Source organism: Taudactylus pleione, unplaced genomic scaffold, assembly GCF_031769625.1.
Source record: "Taudactylus pleione unplaced genomic scaffold, aTauple2 ptg000184l, whole genome shotgun sequence".
Classification (NCBI taxonomy): Eukaryota; Metazoa; Chordata; class Amphibia; order Anura; family Myobatrachidae; genus Taudactylus; species Taudactylus pleione.
In genome coordinates, this window is record NW_028284586.1 from 7691759 (window position 1) to 7712600 (window position 20842).

Below are 20842 nucleotides of genomic sequence, written 5' to 3' on the forward strand. Positions count from 1 at the left end.
CAAACTTATTGGGAGTCGGAAGGTGCAAATGAGATGGTGCAGGTGGAACAGGGACAGCTAGAGCTGCTGGCTGGTTGGTGGCGGCAGGCAAATTAACAGTAACCAGGGAAGCTTGCAGCGTATCCTGACGAAGATACATTTCCTGCAGGAACTGAGCCATTTGGCGCTGAGACGCCTCTAGTCCCTCTAGGCGACTGGCGATACCCTGGAGCAAGTCGGCCCTCAGATCCTGTCCACTGGCCGAATCCATCTGGCCAGTGCAAACTGTCACGGCTTGGCGTGCGCTTGGACCCGGAGTGGAGTCGGATGAGGAATGAGGACTTGTTTGCTGGTACTTGAAGGCAGCCGGCCTTAGGGGAGTATGACTCATGAAGCAGTGGCACGCAACGGGATCAGAACCAGGCTGCGAGACACTGGCGGAACTTAGAGACCCGGGGTAGGCTGGGTATAGCAGGTAGACGGGATCAGGAGACAGGTAGTAACAGGAGCAAACTGCACCAAGGCTGAGAGGGGAGTCTGCAGAAACACACTGGTACTGACACTTTAAATGAGCAAAGGAGCACAGAGAACTAGCTCACAGCATACACTGTGATAGACGTTGCACTGGCAACTAAAGAGCCTCTGGACAGCCCTTTAGTACCCTCAGGTAGTGCAGGATTGGTTGCTAGCCTCCCCAGCCCAGACTGAACCTGATTGGCCAGAAAAGACATGTGACCCAAATCCAAGATGGCCGCGCCCAGTGGTCACAGCATGGAAGCTCTGCCAGTCTCAGCCCCTCTCACCTGCCTCCAGATGGAAGCCCTTGGTCTGCGGAGACTCACAGCACCCAGCGCTATTCCCCAGGAACCTGCACCTCTGCTGGAAACACCATGCCACAGCGCCCGTAGCGGTAAGCGCCGCGATCTCAGCAGCCTGTCACCCCTGGTCGTGACACATATATACATATATGGTCAAATCTGAAAGATCATTCAGCAGCCAGGTCAAGCATCCTGATCTGCATGAATTTTTAGCTATCTGAATTCATTTTTAATGATATATTATGTATTCACTAAGATATCTAATGCATTTTGGAATAGCTGTAAAAACCATGTTAAATATTCTAACCCCATTAGCTATAGTACTAATTTGAAACCTTGTGACCAATGGTTGTAGACATTGTTCAGCATGTTGACAGGCACCACTATGTCGACATCTGAAATGTCACCATGTGAAATGTTGACATTCTGAGAATTCTGACGGTTAGGGGCTGTGGGGGGAGGCTAGGGTTAGGCTACAGGAGGGGGGAGGTTAGGGTTAGGCTGCAAGGTTTGGGAATTAGGGTTAGGCAGTAGGGGGGAGGGTTAGTGTTAGGGGCAGGGAATAGGAGGTAGAATACTTACTGGAATACCGCTGCTGAAATGTCACTGCTGGGATTCGGACGAAGATGCTGGAACTGTCACAGCCGCAGGGGGGATGTAGCCAGGAAGCCGGAGGTCGAAATGCCGACCAATGGCATGGGACTAAAGCGGCCTATACACGGGGCGATTTTACACACGATATGCACGATTTAGACGATCAATCATGCATATCGTGTGTGTTTTGGCATGCTGTACGACGGCGAAGTGCGTCCCCGCCGTCGTACATCATACATCGGCATCGTAAATCTTATGGAATAACCATAAGATCTGCAATCCATCATGCTGTTGAATAGGTAAACTAAGCATCTTGTAAGATGTATCATTCACAGCAGCATGCAATGCATCGGGCTGAATTTGAAAAAGTACCGCACGTTTTCAAATCGCACCGTGTATGGGCCGCTTCATGATAGGCGTCTAAATACTGACGCCTATCATTGGCTCCACGCCGAAATCTTGAAGCCCGTCATACCGAGCGTAGGTAAGCCGGGCAGGCGTTGGGAGCTCTTAGCCGCGAGGGGAGGGGGCGAGGGTTAGGGACTCCAGGGGGGGACTTAGGCTAGGGGAAGGGGGGCTTAGGGTTAGGCACCGGCGGGTGAAATTCAGGGTTAGGCACCCCCCTGGGAGGGTTAGGGGAGTGGGGCTTCGGTTTAGGCACCCCTGGGGGGAGGTTAGGGTTAGGCACTAGGGGGGGGAAGTTTAGGGTTAGGCACCACTAAGGGAAGGTTAGGGTTTGGGGGGGAGACGGGATGGTTAGGGTACTTACTTACCCTAGTATGGATCTTCATCTGCAGGCCTTCCGGCGTCGGGATTTCATCCGCCGAGCTGAGGTCCGGTGGTGAAATATACTGATTCTCCACGGGGAGAAGGTAAAACACCACTAGACCACCCATTAGGGTATAATCCCTAGAGGAACACTGTATAATGTATCTGCATGTAACAGGTCCTATAATGTAGAGAGACTGATACAATGCTGCTGTCCTGGATGGCTCGGTGCAATCACAGCTCTCTCCATATAGCCAATAAAGTTTCCCTGTTTCTGCAAACACTGCCATGGTCAGGTTGTGGCACAGCTGATATATTATGGTGTAAGTGTAAGCATTATACCCTAAAGTGTTTTTGGGGGCTTTTTTAAATTTCTAGGAAGTTTTTGCAGAGATGAGTGGATTGGTTTTGGCTTAGATCTTCCCGCCAAGTTCGTATCTCTTTCATGTTTTGTCCATGAATGATGATGTTTTTTCTCGAACTTAGTGGGAAGGTCCGAGCCAAAACCAAAATTCTCATCTAGCCTGTAAGTCTATTTGGACTTATAATGTTTTGGACATTATTTCAACACCTGATCCTCTCGGCCCCATTTATTTCTGTATTGTATATCTGTTATACTTTAGTAGCTCCTAAAGGGGGCTGCTCATTGCTTTGCGCCATGGGGATTTATCACTTGTAATTTATCGTATCTCTTGCTGGTGCCTGTGGGCTTGTGCATCTAGATCTACCCTCTGATGATGATGGTGGTTACCAACACAAGCTAGCTGCTTCTAATTGGCTGACTGCGGACTCACCCCTGAAGCTGATAGGTGGTTACGTCATTGCTCGTGCCATTATTTTATTTATATATATATATATATATATATATATATATATATACAGTCAGGTCCATAAATATTGGGACATTGACAGAATTTTCAGATTTTGGCCTCTATTCACCACCACAATGATTTTGAAATGAAACAAACAAGATGTGATTTAACTGCAGACTTTCAGATTTAATTTGAGGGTAATTACATCCAAATCAGGTGAACGGTGTAGGAATTACAAAGGTTTCTATATGTGCCTCCCACTTTTTAAGGGGCCGGCCAAAAGTAATGGGACAAACTAAACAATCCTAAATCTAACTTTCACTTTTTAATACTTTGTTGCAAATCCTTTGCAGGCAATTACAGTCTGAAGTCTGGAACGCATAGACATCACTAGACGCTGGGTTTCATCGCTGATGATGCTCTGCCAGGCCTCTACTGCAAATGTCTTCAGTTCCTGCTTGTTCTTGGGGCATTTTTCCTTCAGTTTTGTCTTCATCAAGTGAAATGCATGCTCAATCGGATTCAGGTCAGGGGATTGACTTGGCCATTGTATAACATTCCACTTTCTAGCCTTAAAAAACTCTTTGTTGCTTTTGCAGTATGCTTCGGGTCATTGTCCATCTGCACTGTGAAGCGCCGTCTAATGAGTTCTGAAGCATTTGACTGAATATGAGCATATAATATTGCCCAAAACACTTCAGAATTCATTCTGCTGCCTTTGTCAGCAGTCACATCATCAATAAAAACAAGGGAACCAGTTCCATTGGCAGCCATACATGCCCACGCCATGACACTACCACCACCATGCTTCACTGAAGGTGGTATTTTTAGGATCATGAGCAGTTCCTTTCCTTCTCTTCTCTTCCCATCACTCTGGTACAAGTTGATCTTTGTCTCATCTGTCCATAGGATGTTGTTCCAGAACTGTAATGGCTTTTTTAGATGTTGTTTGGCAAACTCTAATCTGGTCTTCTTGTTTTTGTGGCTCACCAATTGTTTACATCTTGTGGTGAACCTTCTATATTCACTCTTGTGAAGTCTTCTCTTGATTCTTGACTTTGACACATATACATCTACCTCCTGGAGAGTGTTCTTTATTTGGCCAACTGTTGTGAAGGGGTTTTTCTTCACCAGGGAAAAAATTATTTTGTCATTCACCACAGTTGTTTTCCGTGGTCTTCCGGGTCTTTTGGTGTTGCTGAGCTCTCCGGTGCGTTTTTTCTTTTTAAGAATGTTCAAAACAGTTGATTTGGCCACACCTAATGTTTTTGCTATCTCTCTGATGGGTTTGTTTTGATTTTTCAGCCTAATGATGGCTTGCTTCACTGATAGTGACAGCTCTTTGGATCTCATATTGAGAGTTGACAGCAACTGATTCCAAATGCAAATGTCACACCTAGAATCAACTCCAGACCTTTTACCTGCTTAATTGATAATGAAATAATGAGGGAATAGCCCACACCTGTCCATGAAATAGCTTTTGAGTTGATAGTCCCATTACTTTTGGCCCCTTAAAAAGTGTGAGGCACATATTGAAACTGTTGTAATTCCTACACCGTTCACCCGATTTGGATGTAATTACCCTCAAATTAAATCTAAAAGTCTGCAGTTAAAGCACATCTTGTTTGTTTCATTTCAAAACCATTGTGGTGGTGAATAGAGGCCAAAATCTGAAAATTCTGTCAATGTCCCAATATTTATGGACCTGACTGTATATATATATATATATATATATATATATATGCATGCATATAAATGTCCCAGCACTCCGTAAGCCCAAATCCGGGCAAGTACCTTGCTCCAGGTGCCCTCAATAAGGCGGAGATCACTCCCCTCTATACAATCCACGGTGAAATAGCGGCACTCAAGAGTCTTCACAATAAGGTGAAACAATTAAACACGTTGTTTCACCTTATTGTGAAGACTCCTGAGTGCCGCTATTTCACTGTGGATTATATATATATATATATATATATATATATAAAAATCAAAAAGTTTGGCATTCTGGATAATGGTAATGAGTTGGGGTGCCCTCCTAAATAAATGTATAACCAGCTGTTCCTATGAGGTCGACGTTTCAAAGCCCTAAGGCTTTTTCATCAGGACTGTAGATACATATGTACAGTCCTGATGAAAAAGCCTTAGGGCTTTGAAACGTCGACCTCCATTTGTACTTATGCATTTACCCATTTAAACTTTTTTTGATTCACTTTTCAACTGGGAGTGCCGCCTGTTTTCTTAATTGAGGTGTCACTGCTAAGGATACTGGATTTCAACCTCTATACGCACCTACCTATACCTTCTAAACCCTGCCTATAAACCTCTAAAATTTACGCTATTTGCGTATGCAGTCATACAGTAAAATAAAGACTTTAGACCTTGAACATGTGTTTCCAAAGCACAAAGTATTATTCAAGTAAAGTACAGTCAGTTACACGCTGTGATCTAAGTACAATTTAGCACAAAGAATTATACAGACCCAAGATACAGTTATACATTACGCACGCGCTCTGGACCAGATACCAGCATCAGCAAGAAACCTCCGTCAATCAGCAGTCAGCAAGAAGACTCCAGACTGGGGTCACAACACACACCTTTATACCCTTACAGAAACAGACAACACAATAGAGAGGTTTGTTGCTGATCCCATTGGTTCCCCATCGTGGTGCGTTTGTTACAGGGCATTTAACAGGTTGATTCAAATGGACACAGAACAGCCTCTAACAGCTTGTTGCCTCCGTTTGCCCGCCTCATGCAAATCTTGGCTGTTGGTTTTACAATGTACATTTAAGTCTCTACGGTCCATAAGTTGCGAATGCATGTTGCGATCTTCTCACCGATGGTACCGGAAAGCTGTTGAGGAAATGCAGATCAGTACAATACCAAACATGGCTTACTTATCACGAATTAAACCTTAGATACCAAAATAGTCTTTATTTCACAGCATTTGTAATAAATGTATAAAACTTGGATCTTATACTTTAAAGCTATGGAACCTTTTATGTGAGTGTGCATTATGTAAGTATTAGGGGCTTGGGAAAAGATGCTAGTTAGGTTTATCTGATTTGGGGCAGATGTGCATGCATGCAGCTAATAAACAGCGTTCGCATGCAGGATATTGTGCATTCACTAATGTGCATCATGTTAGCAGCACAACTGTGCGTAATGTGCGGTGTTTATGCATGAGATTCTATTTATGATGGATTTAATATATATATATATATATACATATATATATATATATATATATATATATATATATCTATATATAATCTAATTTCTTACTAACATTTTCAAACTGCAAGGCAAATGTGTTATGGACAGTGAGCTTCACTCTCAAAACAGGGTGGAGACCCCCAGCTGTGGGGCCATTCTGTCTGATAGTGAGACTAAAACCTGTTTAGGATTCAGACAAATTCAATTGTGTAGATCAATGTCTGGGTTATATTACAATTGCCACAGCTCATACACTAGTATTCTGGTGTATTGTTAGTTGTTTTCCTAGTATACTGTGCTTGTTATGGTATCAAGGTTGTCCCTAGAATGGGCTTTGTGGACATCAGGGCATGATTTCTGGAAGGATTACTAAAAAGTGTTCTAATGCTAATAAGTCATTTCTTATGTATGGTAGGGGAAGATTGTTACTCTGCGGTTTTGACAAAATGGCGTTGTGTGATCTATTTCTAAGATGGAGTCTTGTCGCCATTCGTGAGATGGCGTCGCGCAGATTCCGATTGTAAACAGATTCTATCTCAGCTGATTATCCGGCTTTGACAGTTCCACCCTTTGATAGCCAATCAGACACTATCACAAACTATTTTGAATCTGTTTAGCCATGCATGAGAATATACCGTTTAATGTTACTATGGTATGACACAATTTGGTCATTTGAACCATTTAGACAATGCATCTCCAAGAAGGGTAAAACAACCCTTATACGCCATCTGCGGATCATTGGCAGGATGTGGGAACTCATCTAGCCTATAAAGGAAGTTTGGAAAGGAGATTGGGACTGCGTTACCTAAGATGACTTAAAATAACCTAAACGATATATTTATGCACAACTATTCAAATTCAGATTACATTGTCATACATTACATTATAACTCAGGATTGTAATACAGTTGTTCCTTATTATTGGTATCCATATCTCACAACTTACTGTACTAAAATTGGTCAGACACTCCCCTGATTTGGTATAACACTCCTCCTCTCGGTTCCACTCCATTAACAGCAGCATCAGCTCCCATCTCCTCTATCTATCCTCCGTCACAGGAACCAGAAATCCCCAGACAAACCAAGATGACGGAAACTCTGGAAGAAGAATACAAAAATGAACACAGCAGAACAATCCTTTGCTGCGACACTGATCTACAGTTTTCTTTTAGCTCAGGTTTCTCACTGTCACCTTTTTAATCCTCCCGGCACAAGTTTGCGATCGACAGGTCCACGTTATCGGCCTCGTCTCCGCCTTGTATCTCCACCGGTTGGTTAACCTCCCTATAGTGAGTGGAATGGACCCACGTATCTTCCCCGGCCACCCTTTGAGGATGTGGTACTTTGTCAACAACGTCAGATACGGACCTTTCCACCGATCAGTCAGGCAACCTGAACATAAGAAATTATTGGATCATAACGGATTCTCTAGGTTTAACATCATGAGGGTTTGCTTCAGTCATGTTAGTTAATAACACTTTCAATTCCTGTTGTTCTTACTCATCTTTGTGAGACACTGCACAGTAACCTCATTATCATATTTTCACATGAGGCTGCCTGTTAAACAGTATCTCAAAGGGGGACAGGTAGATAGATGGTCTGGGATGATCTTGATATTAATACCCATCACCTTACACAGGTTATAAAAGACATTACTTGTGAAATGAGTATCCCTCCTATATTCAATTATTCTAGGGATACTGTATTTGTACACAAATTCCTGCAATTTAAATTCTGTTATCAATATCTACTGCTCTAAATATTGCCTGGGCCCCTGGGTTGGACAGTATTCCGAGTATTTGACCTTAGCTGGCTGTCGTTTGTCCTTAGCGACCTTGTGTCCTGTGTGTGAGAGATAAAGCACAACAGTTTAATATCATTTAAACATGACCTAAATACAACAATAAATCGGCCACATTTTACATTAGAACAGATCCATTGGCAGGTTGAAAAGATTGTAAACAGTCATATAAGGCCTGGGAGAAGATACTGGAGTTGTCTATGAACCCATGGGACACTCGTGTCCATGTGTAGTGTACACCTCCCCCTAAGTGGGAAAAGAAAAATACTGACAGTCAGGGTGTTAGGGCACAGGGAAGAAAGCAGAACAGAGATTGGGTATCAGTTATATCAATTACCATTACCAGTTTTTCCCTAGTACTTCCCGTCAACCTGTCTATCTGCAGACCAGAAGTATGACCCGACTCCTAATGTTGGCTCCCACTCTCCAATAAAGCATTAACGGCCACAATTGGAGCTGGTGGCTGTTGGACATTTGCTGGTCTCTGTGCATATCCCTTATGGGGATATCCAGGTACTCCCTGGTTTGGGGGTCCTACCCTCTTTGCCGTGCAGCTCTTACTTATGTGTCCTGGCTGGTTGCAATTAAAACATTTTCTTGGAAAGGATTGTTGTGTGGGTTGAGCAGGAGAGAAAGGTGGTGGGTATGGGTAAGGATATTGAGGAAAAGGATATTGTGGGAAGTATGGAGCTTGTGGGTAGTATGGGACTTGTGGTTGTGTAGGATAAGTGGGATAAGGCTGTGTTTGCTGTAGTGTAGGATTAGTGAGGGCGTATAACTGTTCAGGTGTGGGTGTGGGTGCAGGTGTGTCTGCTGGCTGTGATGTTACCATCATTCCTTCCAGAGCTTGAATACTGACAGCCATTAATTTCTCGCTCTGGGTCTCTCTCTTCTTTGTCATGTTTTTGTCATGTTCTATGGCAGATTCTATGAGGGTATCTATTGTGACTCCCCTCCAGCCAGGCTGTGAGGTCTGAACTCTGGTTTTTAGGTTCTCTTTAAGGCCATCCATGAGTATAGTGACAGTCATTCCCCTGTGGTGAGTGCTATCTTTAATATCTTCTAATCCTGTGTACTGGGTGATAGCCTGCAGAGCCCGGTCGCAGTAGTCTTCTGCAGATTCACTCCCTTTTTGTTTTATAGTGAAAATTTTGTTCCAGTTAACTACTACTGGAAAATATACACCCAATTGAGTTATAATACGGGAAATTTTACCTTGGTTCACTTCATCTGTTAAGGGAACGTCACCATCCAATACACAATCCGTGATAAATTTTGTCACGTCGATATTGCGTGGTAGACAGGCCCTTAACACCACACGCCAATCTTTGTTAGTTGGTTCATGAGAACTACCCAAATTCCTCAAAAATCTTTGACATTTGGCTAATTCCTTCTTGGGATTGGGGAAATCATTTATGATGGAATTTAGCTCTGCTCTTGTCCAAGGACAATGCATTACCACATCTCTTGTAGGTACAACTCCGTTCGCATCCGCATTCCCATTCGGAACAGTTATTGTCGGGATGGGATGCAGACCGGCTGAATTGCTACCTTTGACCTTATTACCTGGCTGGGGGTTTAGTCTGTTGCTGCAACGTATAGTGTTAACAACTTCCTCCACGGGCGCAGAGGAGTTTAACACTTCCCGTGCTGTTACTGATGGAGATGGTGGCACCACTTGGGCTTGTTGTGGTGACACATCTAACATGTGTACAGCATGGGAAACGGCAGACATGACAATAGGCTCATCATCCACATCATAAACATTTTCGTTATGGTTACTTAAGAGAGGGTACAAATTGCTTGTTACATTTTTATGAGTTTGTTCAATAATTGTACCTGCACCCCAATCCACATAAGGTGGCGGTGGTGCACGTGAACTACTGGCAATACCTTCCGCAACGCTACCTTACCGCATGTGCGCGCCATTTTGCGGCTCGCACGCATTGCAATTTAGCGCCGCGGGTGTATTTTCTGGCAATGCGTTCGCAACACTAGTTTGTGTCGCTTGCACATATTTAAGCCACGCATCCCCTTCATGCTGCCACAACTTTAAACATTCATAATATTTTACCTTTTTCTCTCGAGAGCGCATCAGACTGATGTGATCCCGGACATTATCTAATACATCTTTATCAAAACTACCAATTCTGGGAAACGGTCTAACACTCTTCATCATTATTTTAAACCATACGTCACAATACCTTATTGCATAAGTACCGTATTTAGTATGCATAATACGACGGGCCGAACCAAGCGGCACTGCCATTAGCAGCACATCATTGTCTAACATTTCTATTGTTTGCGTGGCTCCCATCTTGGGACAACTCCTACGTTTTTCAATAAAAATTTAAACTGGTGAAAGACAATCAAGATACTTTCACTTACCTGCGGACGCCTTTGAAGAAGGGTGTATCCACGAACCCTATGGAGGACTTCTAGATGTCTCCACTCACCTATGGGAGAAAAGCTGCTCCCACGCAGAAAATCCCTTTTTGACTACGTTTCAACTGCTAGGGGGTAGTAAAGTACCCTTTATTTTCCAGTTGATTTCATCCACCCTCTCACCAGCTCACAATCATAATCTAACCAAAATTATGCGGTTCAATTATAATGTTCAATTAAGCCTAACAGATTACACACATTGATTACTGAACACTATAATCACGCTGGGAGCCGAACCCTAACAAAAATTGCAACAACATTTAGGTCCCGTGTTACACCCTAAACAAGTACTCACAGTTACACACTTTTTTCCTGCGCAGAAAAATACACGTTAACCCAGTTATTGGCAACAATTGACAATGTGACCTTATCGGATTTGTTTAAACACGTGGCAGCACTACCGGAAATACGTATACGCTATTGTGCGACTAGTCACATACACAATAATGCAACTACCACACAACCGTATGACTCTTACCCTTAGCTGCGTATGCAAAAGTGCATCTCTATTACGCGCGCAAAAATGCGACTCAGCCGCGTGCGCAATACTACGGTACCCTTTTTAGCGTAAAATACTATCAACAAAGGAAAACAAACTTTTTCCTTTCTTGTCCCTGGATTCTAGTCAGCGTACCTTGACTCACACGATAACGGATAGCGATCTCTCAGCATAGAGTGGTTGCAGGGAAAACTGCGTGTGGCCACTATACACCCTTTGGTGAGATATCGATAACCGTATTTTATCGTGTGAATAGGTAAGTGACCTCACACTATGAGCCCCCATCTAAGGATACTGGATTTCAACCTCTATACGCATCTACCTATACCTTCTAAACCCTGCCTATAAACCTTTAAAATTGACGCTATTTGCGTACGCAGTCATACAGTAAAATAAAGACTTTAGACCTTGAACATGTGTTTCCAAAGCACAAAGTATTATTCAAGTAAAGTACAGTCAGTTACACGCTGTGATCTAAGTACAATTTAGCGCAAAGAATTATACAGACCCAAGATACAGTTATACATTACGCACGCACTCTGGACCAGATACCGGCATCAGCAAGAAACCTCCGTCAATCAGCAATCAGCAAGAAGACTCCAGACTGGGGTCACAACACACACCTTTATACCCTTACAGAAACAGACAACACAATAGAGAGGTTTGTTGCTGATCCCATTGGTTCCCCATCGTGGTGTGTTTGTTACAGGGCATTTAACAGGTTGATTCAAATGGACACAGAACAGCCTCTAACAGCTTGTTGCCTCCGTTTGCCCGCCTCATGCAAATCTTGGCTGTTGGTTTTACAATGTACATTCTGGTGCTTTAAGTCTCTACGGTCCATAAGTTGCGAATGCATGTTGCGATCTTCTCACCGATGGTACCGGAAAGTTGTTGAGGAAATGCAGATCAGTACAATACCAAACACGGCTTACTTATCACGTATTAAACCTTAGATACCAAGATAGTCTTTATTTCACAGCATTTGTAATAAATGTATAAAACTTGGATCTTATACTTTAAAGCTATGGAACCTTTTATGTGAGTGTGCATTATGTAAGTATTAGGGGTTTGGGAAAATACGCTAGTTACGTTTATCTGATTTGGGGCAGATGTGCACGCATGCAGCTAATAAACAGTGTTTGCATGCAGGATATTGTGCATTTGCTAATGTGCATCATGTTAGCAGCGCAACTGTGCATTATGTGCGGTGTTTATGCATGAGATTCTATTTATGATGGATTTAATATATATATATATATATATATATATCTATATATATCTATATATAAAATCTCATTTCTTACTAACATTTTCAAACTGCAATGCAAATGTGTTATGGGCAGTGAGCGTCACTCTCAAAACACGGTGGAGACCCCCAGCTGTGAAGCTGGGGCCATTCTGTCTGATAGTGAGACTAAAACCTGTTTAGGATTCAGACAAATTCAATTGTGTAGATCAATGTCTGAGTTATATTACAATTGCCACAGCTCATACACTAGTATTCTGGTGTATTGTTAGTTGTTTTCCTTGTATACTGTGTTTGTTATGGTATCAAGGTTGTCCCCAGAATGGGCTTTGTGTACATCAGGGCATGATTTCTGGAAGGATTACTAAAAAGTGTTCTAATGCTAATAAGTCATTTTTTATGTATGTTAAACACTGTCGGTATGTGTTTGGGGAAGATTGTTACTCTGCGGTTTTGACAAAATGGTGTTGTGTGATCTATTTCTAAGATGGAGTCTTGTCGCCATTCGTGAGATGGCATCTCGCAGATTCCGATTGTAAACAGATTCTGTCTCAGCTGATTATCCGGCTTTGACACCGCACACCTTCATAGGAATAGCTGATATATATAAATTTTGTGGGTATAATAATTTTTTTTGCTTTCATTCATGCACAAGAAGGAAGATTATACTTACTGTTGTACAGAGGGGTTTTTGGTAAGAAACCCAATAGCACATGCGTTTTTCACTAATGTTAATAAAATAAAATAAAAATGTTTCTTGTGCTTATGATCTGGTTAGGTGTATGTGTATCTGGACATAAGTACTGTATATACTGTAAGTACACCTGACATAAACCTGGCACATACGTGTAGTACTGGTGCAGTGCTTGATGCATCTAGGCTCAAATATGGGAGTAAAAACGCAATTCTTACGTGAAATGTATTTGTGCATTTGAGCACATACTGTATGTGGCCAATCCACCATCGGTCCCACTGAGTGTAAAATTACCTGTTTTGTAAAGAAATTACATAATCAATATATTTTCATTCAACTGTGTGATGTTTTCTATTCCCTCTTCAGTTTTGTGCCGTATTGCTCAAGTGATGTCTGGAGTGGAAATGTATCCAAATCTCAGAACGGTACTGTGTATATGTTTTTCTGATGTTTGCTAGATCACTTGTGTACTGTTTTAAAGGGAACCTATCTAAGGATCTGAATAATGTTAGGACCTGATTCAGAGTTGGAAATAGAGTAAGAAAGAGCAAGTAACTGTGTATCTTGGTAAAACCATGCTGCACTGCAGGTGGGGCAGATTTAAAAAGTGCAGAGAGATTTAGAATTTTAAAGAAGGGGTGTGTCCAAACTGCAGTGTAAAAATAAAGCTGTCCAGCATCTGTGGGCTACATGCAAAAGCAGCAAGTATTCACCCTACATGTAAAAATAATGTATGTATTTGCACCCATTGCAGTGGAACATGGTTTGTCCATGTACACAATAACTTACTCAATCTTACTGTATTTCCATCTCTGAATCATTAGCTTTGAGGTTTATAAAAAATGGATATATAAATAAAATGGTCTTGCCCAATATACAGTAGGAACGCAGGAATATCTTCATATAAGCATAATATACATTCAGTATACTATTCCATAGACAAGAAACCTTACGGTTTCACATGTCCCATAGAAATGATCTGAAATTTCACAAAACCTACTGAATTTCTGCCACTCAAACTTAAAAAAGCAATGAAATTCTGATCATTAAGGCTGAAGCCTTAATGGACGTGTTCCTTGCGCAATACAGATATGGAATGCCATCGCACCCTGTGGTTAACTGCAGATTCAGCACTCTCACAGAACAAAATTGCTGTCACTCACAAAATGGTGGAGCTGCTAATTCACAGAATTGTGCGAATCTATATAATGGGGCATTTGTGGGCTAATAGTTTAAAGACTGTAACTTTCTCAATTACTCAAACTCCAAAAGGCCTGAAGGTGCATTCACACGTAAAAATTTTCTGTCCAACCATCCAACTAGTTGATTGGTTGGAATGAAAATCTGGTAAGGAATGAAAGCAAATGACAATCAGCAATATGCTCCCAAACGCCGGAAAATGGAGAAAAGCTGTTGTTTGAACAAATTGTTTAGATCAAACATTTAATAAACTTGTCTGACGACCATTTTCATCTGTTTTCTGGCATTTAGGAGCAAATTGCTCATCATCAGTTACTCCCATACGTTACCAGATTTTCATTCCAACCAATCAACTAGTTGGATGGTTGGACAGAAAATCTTTACGCGTGTATGCACCATTACACTGGAACAAGAGCTACCTAACAAAACAAACCCCAAGTCATAATTCGTACTCTACCCTGAGTTATGCTTTCCCCAAAATCCCCCACAGACGAAAGCAGAAAAGTCTCAGTTTTGACCAAACAGGAAATGGAAGAAAGAAACTGACACTTTAGATTGTTCCCAATTACTAATTTTAAATTTTTTTTGCCCTGAAATTTGGTGACTGTTCTAACCATCCATGCCAAATTTCAGCTCAGTTTGCCCAATAGCTTTTGAGATGTAGCCCCTCAAACACCATCCCCCATCTCAGGAATTCCCTATGGGAGAATTCCATTTATTCGATTCAGCCTTAATATAAGGGTACGACCGTGCCTTTATAATATTCAAACACAAACCTAGAAAACTAAAAAATGACGAACACATTCAAACCAAAAAAGTGCATTATGTTGTGGTCAGTGGCAGTAATGACGTCCTGTGTGTATTTCTCCATAGAATTGTCCTAATGTCATTTGTTCTCATTTCCATTTCAGAACAGGCGTTGCTGTGTGAGCTTGCAGAGTCGCAGCTGTCCTTAGCAGAGCCTAAGTGGTCAGCAAACCCTTCTCTGCACATGACACTAATAGGCCTCACTCACATGGAGGGAAGAGCTCGCCAACCACATTAGAGTTTGCCCAGGACAGCTGTGGCTGTCTGCCATCAGTCTTGAAAGCAGGACTGCAAGGAAGAACCCAGTAGAGTAAATAAATAAAATGCATTTATATTCTGAAATGTTTTTAGTTGATCATCTGCTTAAAGGAATAGTACCCCTTTTGTGAAACCATGATTAGAACACACTAATTGAGTCACAGTGGATCAAGCTGAATGGCCAGTGTGCTAAGTGACTGGACTTCATAATTCATCACTGTGTGAAATCCAATAATTGTCAGCATGCCTGTAATTCTGATGGACAGATGACCACTATCAGCCTATGTGTATGTGGCCATCTGCCGACTGTTCCAACAGGTCCTTTAGAGGTGAACTGTCCATTTCAACCTTTTTTAATGGGGCAGGGGCATTTCTAGAGAGGAGGGACCCCGTGTGCAGTCTCCGACACGGGCCCCCTTCTCTCCGTCCGGCTGTGCGCAGCCAGTGCCGGAGTTATAGACTCTGGGCACTAGAGTGTACCCAGAGTCTATAATGTCTGCACAGGTCACCGGGAAAATGGCCGCGGCGGACATTTTCCCTGTACTGCGCATGCGCAAACGACGGGAAAATGGCCGCCGCGGCCAATTTCCAGTCGGTTTACAGCACCGGACCCCCACGCCAACGTGGGACTTCGGAGAGGTAAGTAATATTATGGGTGCAGGGTGTGCGGAGCACGTGTTCCCCGCACACCCTGCACCCATTATAGATACGCCCCTGTAACGGGGGATGTATCAAGCCTTGGAGAGACAAAGCAACCAATCAGCTTCTTGCCCAAAGCAACCAATCAGCTTCTACTGTGACTGTTATTTCATAGACTGCTAGATAAATGACAGAAGCTGATTGTTTTGATTGCTTTGGGCATCTACTCCATCTCTGTAATGCTCAAGACAACTCCCCCTTAGGGCCATATTTACCAGTATTCAGGAATTGCTCCTGATAATTATAATTTCTATTTGCATATCAGAAACAATTCCCATTATGTTGAAGAAATAATCTCTTATGCAACCACTATACATTACTGTGCTACAGAGCATGAGTGGTCAACAGACTGGGCATGTGGTTGTGCAAACTTTGGCGTAATGCTGTTCACAGGCTGCAATGGCTAACATCATCTAAAGATGGCATTAGGCATAATCAGGGTTAAGTTCTAGTAAGCTATGTTATTCAGGAGCTGGTAAATGTTTAATTTAGGGCCAGTGGCGGGCTGGGCTGGGGGGCAGGGTGCCGTGTGCCCCCCGGGCCACAGCGTCATGCGGGCCGCGGGCCTGTGCAGCCTGTGTCACTGTGACACAGACTGCACCGCGTGTGTAGCACTGACCGGACTGAGTTTTTTTTTACTTTGTTTTTTATATTACGTGTGTCTACTGGGGGGGGTGTCTGGCACTACTGGGGGCACTACAAAGGGGGGACTACTACTACTGGGGGCATTACAAGGGGGGTGGGGGACTATAACTACTGGGGGCACTACAAGGGGGGGACTACTACTACTGGGGGCACTACAAGTGGGGACTACTGCTGGGGGCACTACAAGGGGGAGGGGACTACTACTACTGAGGACTACTACTACTGGGGGCACTATAAGGGGACTACTACTACTACTGGGGGCACTACAATGGGGGTGGGGGACTACTACTACTGGGGACACTACAAGGGGGGGACTACTACTGGGGGCACTACAGGGGGGACTACTACTACTGGGGGCACTACAAAGGGGGGGACTACTACTACTGGGGGCACTGCAAATGGGGGAACTACTACTACTGGGGGCACTACAAAGGGGGGGACTACTACTACTGGGGGCACTACAAGGGGGGGGACTACTGGGGCACTACTGGAGGCCTGCATAAGGGTGTTCTCTCCTGTGGCACACGGGGGCACTGCATATGGGCACTACGACAGGGGGCTGCATTAATCTTTATTTTTACCTTACATTAATCCCATATGGACCTGCCTCCTCCCTGGAACACTGGTGGGGTGTCGTAGCACACATATTCTTCGGACACACACGCTACTCCTCTGCCAGGGCCGCCTGCATGCATTTGCCCCCCAGGCTAAAAGTTGCCAGCCAGCCCCTGTTTAGGGCCATATTCAATTAGCCACGAAAAGCGGAGTGAATTCGCTAATTTACCGTGATGTTTTCTCTATGCGCGTCCCCACTTTTCGCCCTATTTAATTGTAAAACACACAAAAACGCGGATAGGCGAATGTTTTACAAAACTAAACTAGCAAAAAGGAAATTTTTTGGGGGGAGATCAGTCTGTACCCCATAAAAAGTTTCGGTGACCCTGGGAATCAATATAGAATAGTAATAGTAGCCCTAATAAAGGTATTTAGTGGGTTTTTTGGGGCGCAAAGGGCTGTTATATCCATTTTTTTATATTTGTGGAAAAATGATAGAAAGCAATGTTTTTTTCTGAAAATTAAGTACCGAGGTTAAATTTGGGGTACCTGAAAATGGGTAATGGTATATTTTAATGTCTCTAAAATTAAGATTTAAAAAATCTCAAAATTACACCTGCTGCAGCCTCGTGCAATCCCCAAAACACCTGTCCCAACCATATAACCCCCCAAATTACCAGGCCCCCCACTTTTTTTAACAATTTACAACACTTTTTTTCATTTTTGCCCCACATCTCAGTGGCAAACGCAGGATTTTTAGAGGGGGGTTTCCAAATGCTTGATTTTAGAGTGAGTGTGGCCAGTCCATGAATAATTAGCACTTAACCATCTTTAATATGTGTCATACAAAGTGTAATGTGCATCATAATTCCAGCATATCCAAGACCAGCGATCCCAGTAAGCCATTAAATGTGGCAGTAGGGCCACCCTGCCTGAGCTAAATGTTTTTATTTCAGATGGGGGCTCTATTCCAGAGCATTGGAACAAGTCTGGGAGTCTGGGGGTGCAGCAGAAGAACCTAGCACTACCCTGGGCATATATGTACATATTGGTCTTTTTATGCATTGAATAGTGTATTATACTATATTAATAATTTACCCTATTGATGGTCTATAGCATTGCACCCCTAACTGCATGTTTTCCAGATCTCCTAGTTGGTGCACAGGTGTATTTAATACTGGCTGACACATATTAAAAGATCAACAGGGGATGCTATTTATTTCATTTGTGATTCTGAGAAGAAAAGAAAATTCTATCATTTTACAATTTCTATTGTGGTTATGGGCTGGGGAGGGGGGTTTCCAGGCAACCAGAACCCCCCCCCCCTGCGTGTGCCTATGCATCTGTACCCCAAAATATGGATTTCTCCTGCCTTTTGCTGGAGAAACTTTTCCACCTGTTGTTGCCTATGGAGTTTTCGGGTAGGCGAAAACTCCATGAAACTGAATATGGAGGAGAAACGTGCAAATCGGAGTAAACTTTTCTCCAAACGGCACTTTTCACAGCTAATTGAATATGGACCTTAGTAGCCCCCATAGAACGCTAGGGGGCATATTCAATTGGGCGCGAGGTTTAGCAAGGTAAAAAGCTCGCGCCCCTTGTACCCAATTTTGAAATACCATGGGTATGCGCACTCCCGATACCCGCGGTATCCAATTTTAAAAAAGTGGTTGCGGGGTTTTCAGCTATGAAAACCGCGTAAAAAAACAAAAAAAAGAATTTGGCACTTACCTGCCCGGGGGTCTCTGGTGATCTCCGCGGCTCCCAGTGGCCTCCCCTCTATCTTCTCACTGGAGAGGGGGCTGCTGGGAGTCCCAGGGGCTGCTGGGAGGCTCCAGGGGCTGGTGGGAGGGGCAAGGGCTGCTGGGAGATGCAGTTACTCCCAGCGCCCATTCCGGGGGGGCCACACAGACACTGGGGGGGCCACAGAAACCGGGGGACACAAACTCACTCATACACACACACAAACAGTAATAAACACTCACACACACTGACATACTCACCCTGCTGCAGACGTCCCGGCTTCCAACGCTGGATAAAGAAGACACCGATTCGGAAGGTAAGTAATTAAGGACTAATTAAGATAATTGATATCTTCCAATTGCTTAATTAGTCCTCAGGGGGGTACCGCTGGGGTGCCAGAGCAGTCCCGGTGATTTTTCCTAAAATTACAGATTTTAGGAAAAATCACACTTGCTCTGGAGGAAAAACCTTGCAGGTGCGGGTATTTTTCTATTCTCGCAGCCAATTGAATATGCCCGTATGGTGGCTGCTTTTGCAAATGAAAATGGAAGAACCGCAGCAAATATCCCCAATACCTGCAGTGGTATTCCCTTCTTAAATACTATAGGTACTGACCTTTTGAGAGTATCCCTCAATCAGGAAAAAAGGAAATATATCTGCACTCTACCAATGTTGTTATATCAAGACCCCAAATTATTATACATTAATTGTTTATTAGTTATGGGGGTGCTGCCCTATTCCAACCAAATTTAATGAAATGTAGAAAGAGAAAGACAAGGGGTTGTATACTCCTGGGTGCACAGACAGTATCCCCCAAACAGCTGTTTTGGGAAGATTTTGCGACAAAATGTCTTTATTAAAAATGCCCCTTAAGGTGCCCACACACATACCGACTTTTCATCCAATTTGGCCGATTTCGACGAATCGTGACGACAGATCATGTAAAAAATGGCCAAATCGTGAGTTTCTACACTTGATCACGATGCCGATGCGCGTCCCCGCGCGTCGTACATCGCATCTTCAGATCTGCCGTGCTGTAGGGCAGATTAGCCAATCTGGGATACAATGCACTGGCTGCAAGATAGATCTTAAGTCAGATTGGACATTTTTAACTCGAAATCGTGACCACGACTGCCTGGGGAGAGTTCAGGGAGAGTTCAGGGGAAATCGTGTGCATTGGCTGATTGGGAGCAAGTCGGTATGTGTTTGGGCACCTTTAGAGTTGAAGGCATTTGTGCTCAGAGCATGTGTTCAATTGCACTCTTCCAAATTTAAAAACAGTAGTGTATGTCTAATGATCACAAGAAGAAAAGGGACATTTTTAGGTAGTCAGTGAAATCACTGATAGCTGATAGCTGAATATCATTGACAGCTGAATATCCTGGCGCTAGGCAGACCAATAATAATTAGCTTTTATAAAAAGAATATAAGCACTGCTGCTAGTCCAAGTGCATGTGCTAGTCTGGCCAAAAACATCACAAGAGAAATTTCAATAGAGAAGGACTGCGCTAATACTTACACTGATGTAGCCTAACGAAACCGTGTGCAGATGCTTGATTGATTGATCAATTATGAGGCTTCTCTTAACCATTAAAACATTTAGGGCTCTATTTACTACAGTCCGCATATTGAATGCGGATTGTAGTGTGATATTACCGAGTGAATTCGCATTGCGAATTCAGGCAATATCACAGGGATTTACTATAAATCCCTTGCAGGGACAGAGCTTGCGATAAAGCTCTGTCCCTGCGGATCCCATCCGCACTGTAGTCGCGGTATTTTCGGAAAAAATACCGCGACTAAGAGCCCGCGCATGCGCTGACCGACCACCGCTATTACCCCCCACCGACGCTAAGCCCCGATCACACAGATCACATTTCCATTACAATTATGGGAAATGCGATCTGCTTTACTAAAAATAAGTGATACTGGGGGTTGGAGTAGAATTTTACTAATTCTACTCCAATTGCCCTGTAATAAATACAGGTGAAACTAAAATAATGTGAAAAGGGTGTGAAAACACCCTTTTTCACTTTATTTTAGTAAAAATAATGTTAATAA

The 20842-nt window shown here is 43.2% G+C and overlaps 1 protein-coding gene across 1 annotated transcript in view; it reads left to right on the plus strand.

Annotated features, from left to right (window-relative positions):
- Positions 1–20842, plus strand: part of LOC148519732 (palmitoleoyl-protein carboxylesterase notum2-like) — an 83585-nt gene that overhangs the window by 29419 nt on the left and 33324 nt on the right. Inside the window, exon 6 of the mRNA XM_088476221.1 lies at positions 13241–13299. Within this exon, the coding sequence (XP_088332347.1) occupies positions 13241–13299 (59 nt within the window). The remainder of the gene's footprint in view (positions 1–13240; positions 13300–20842) is intronic.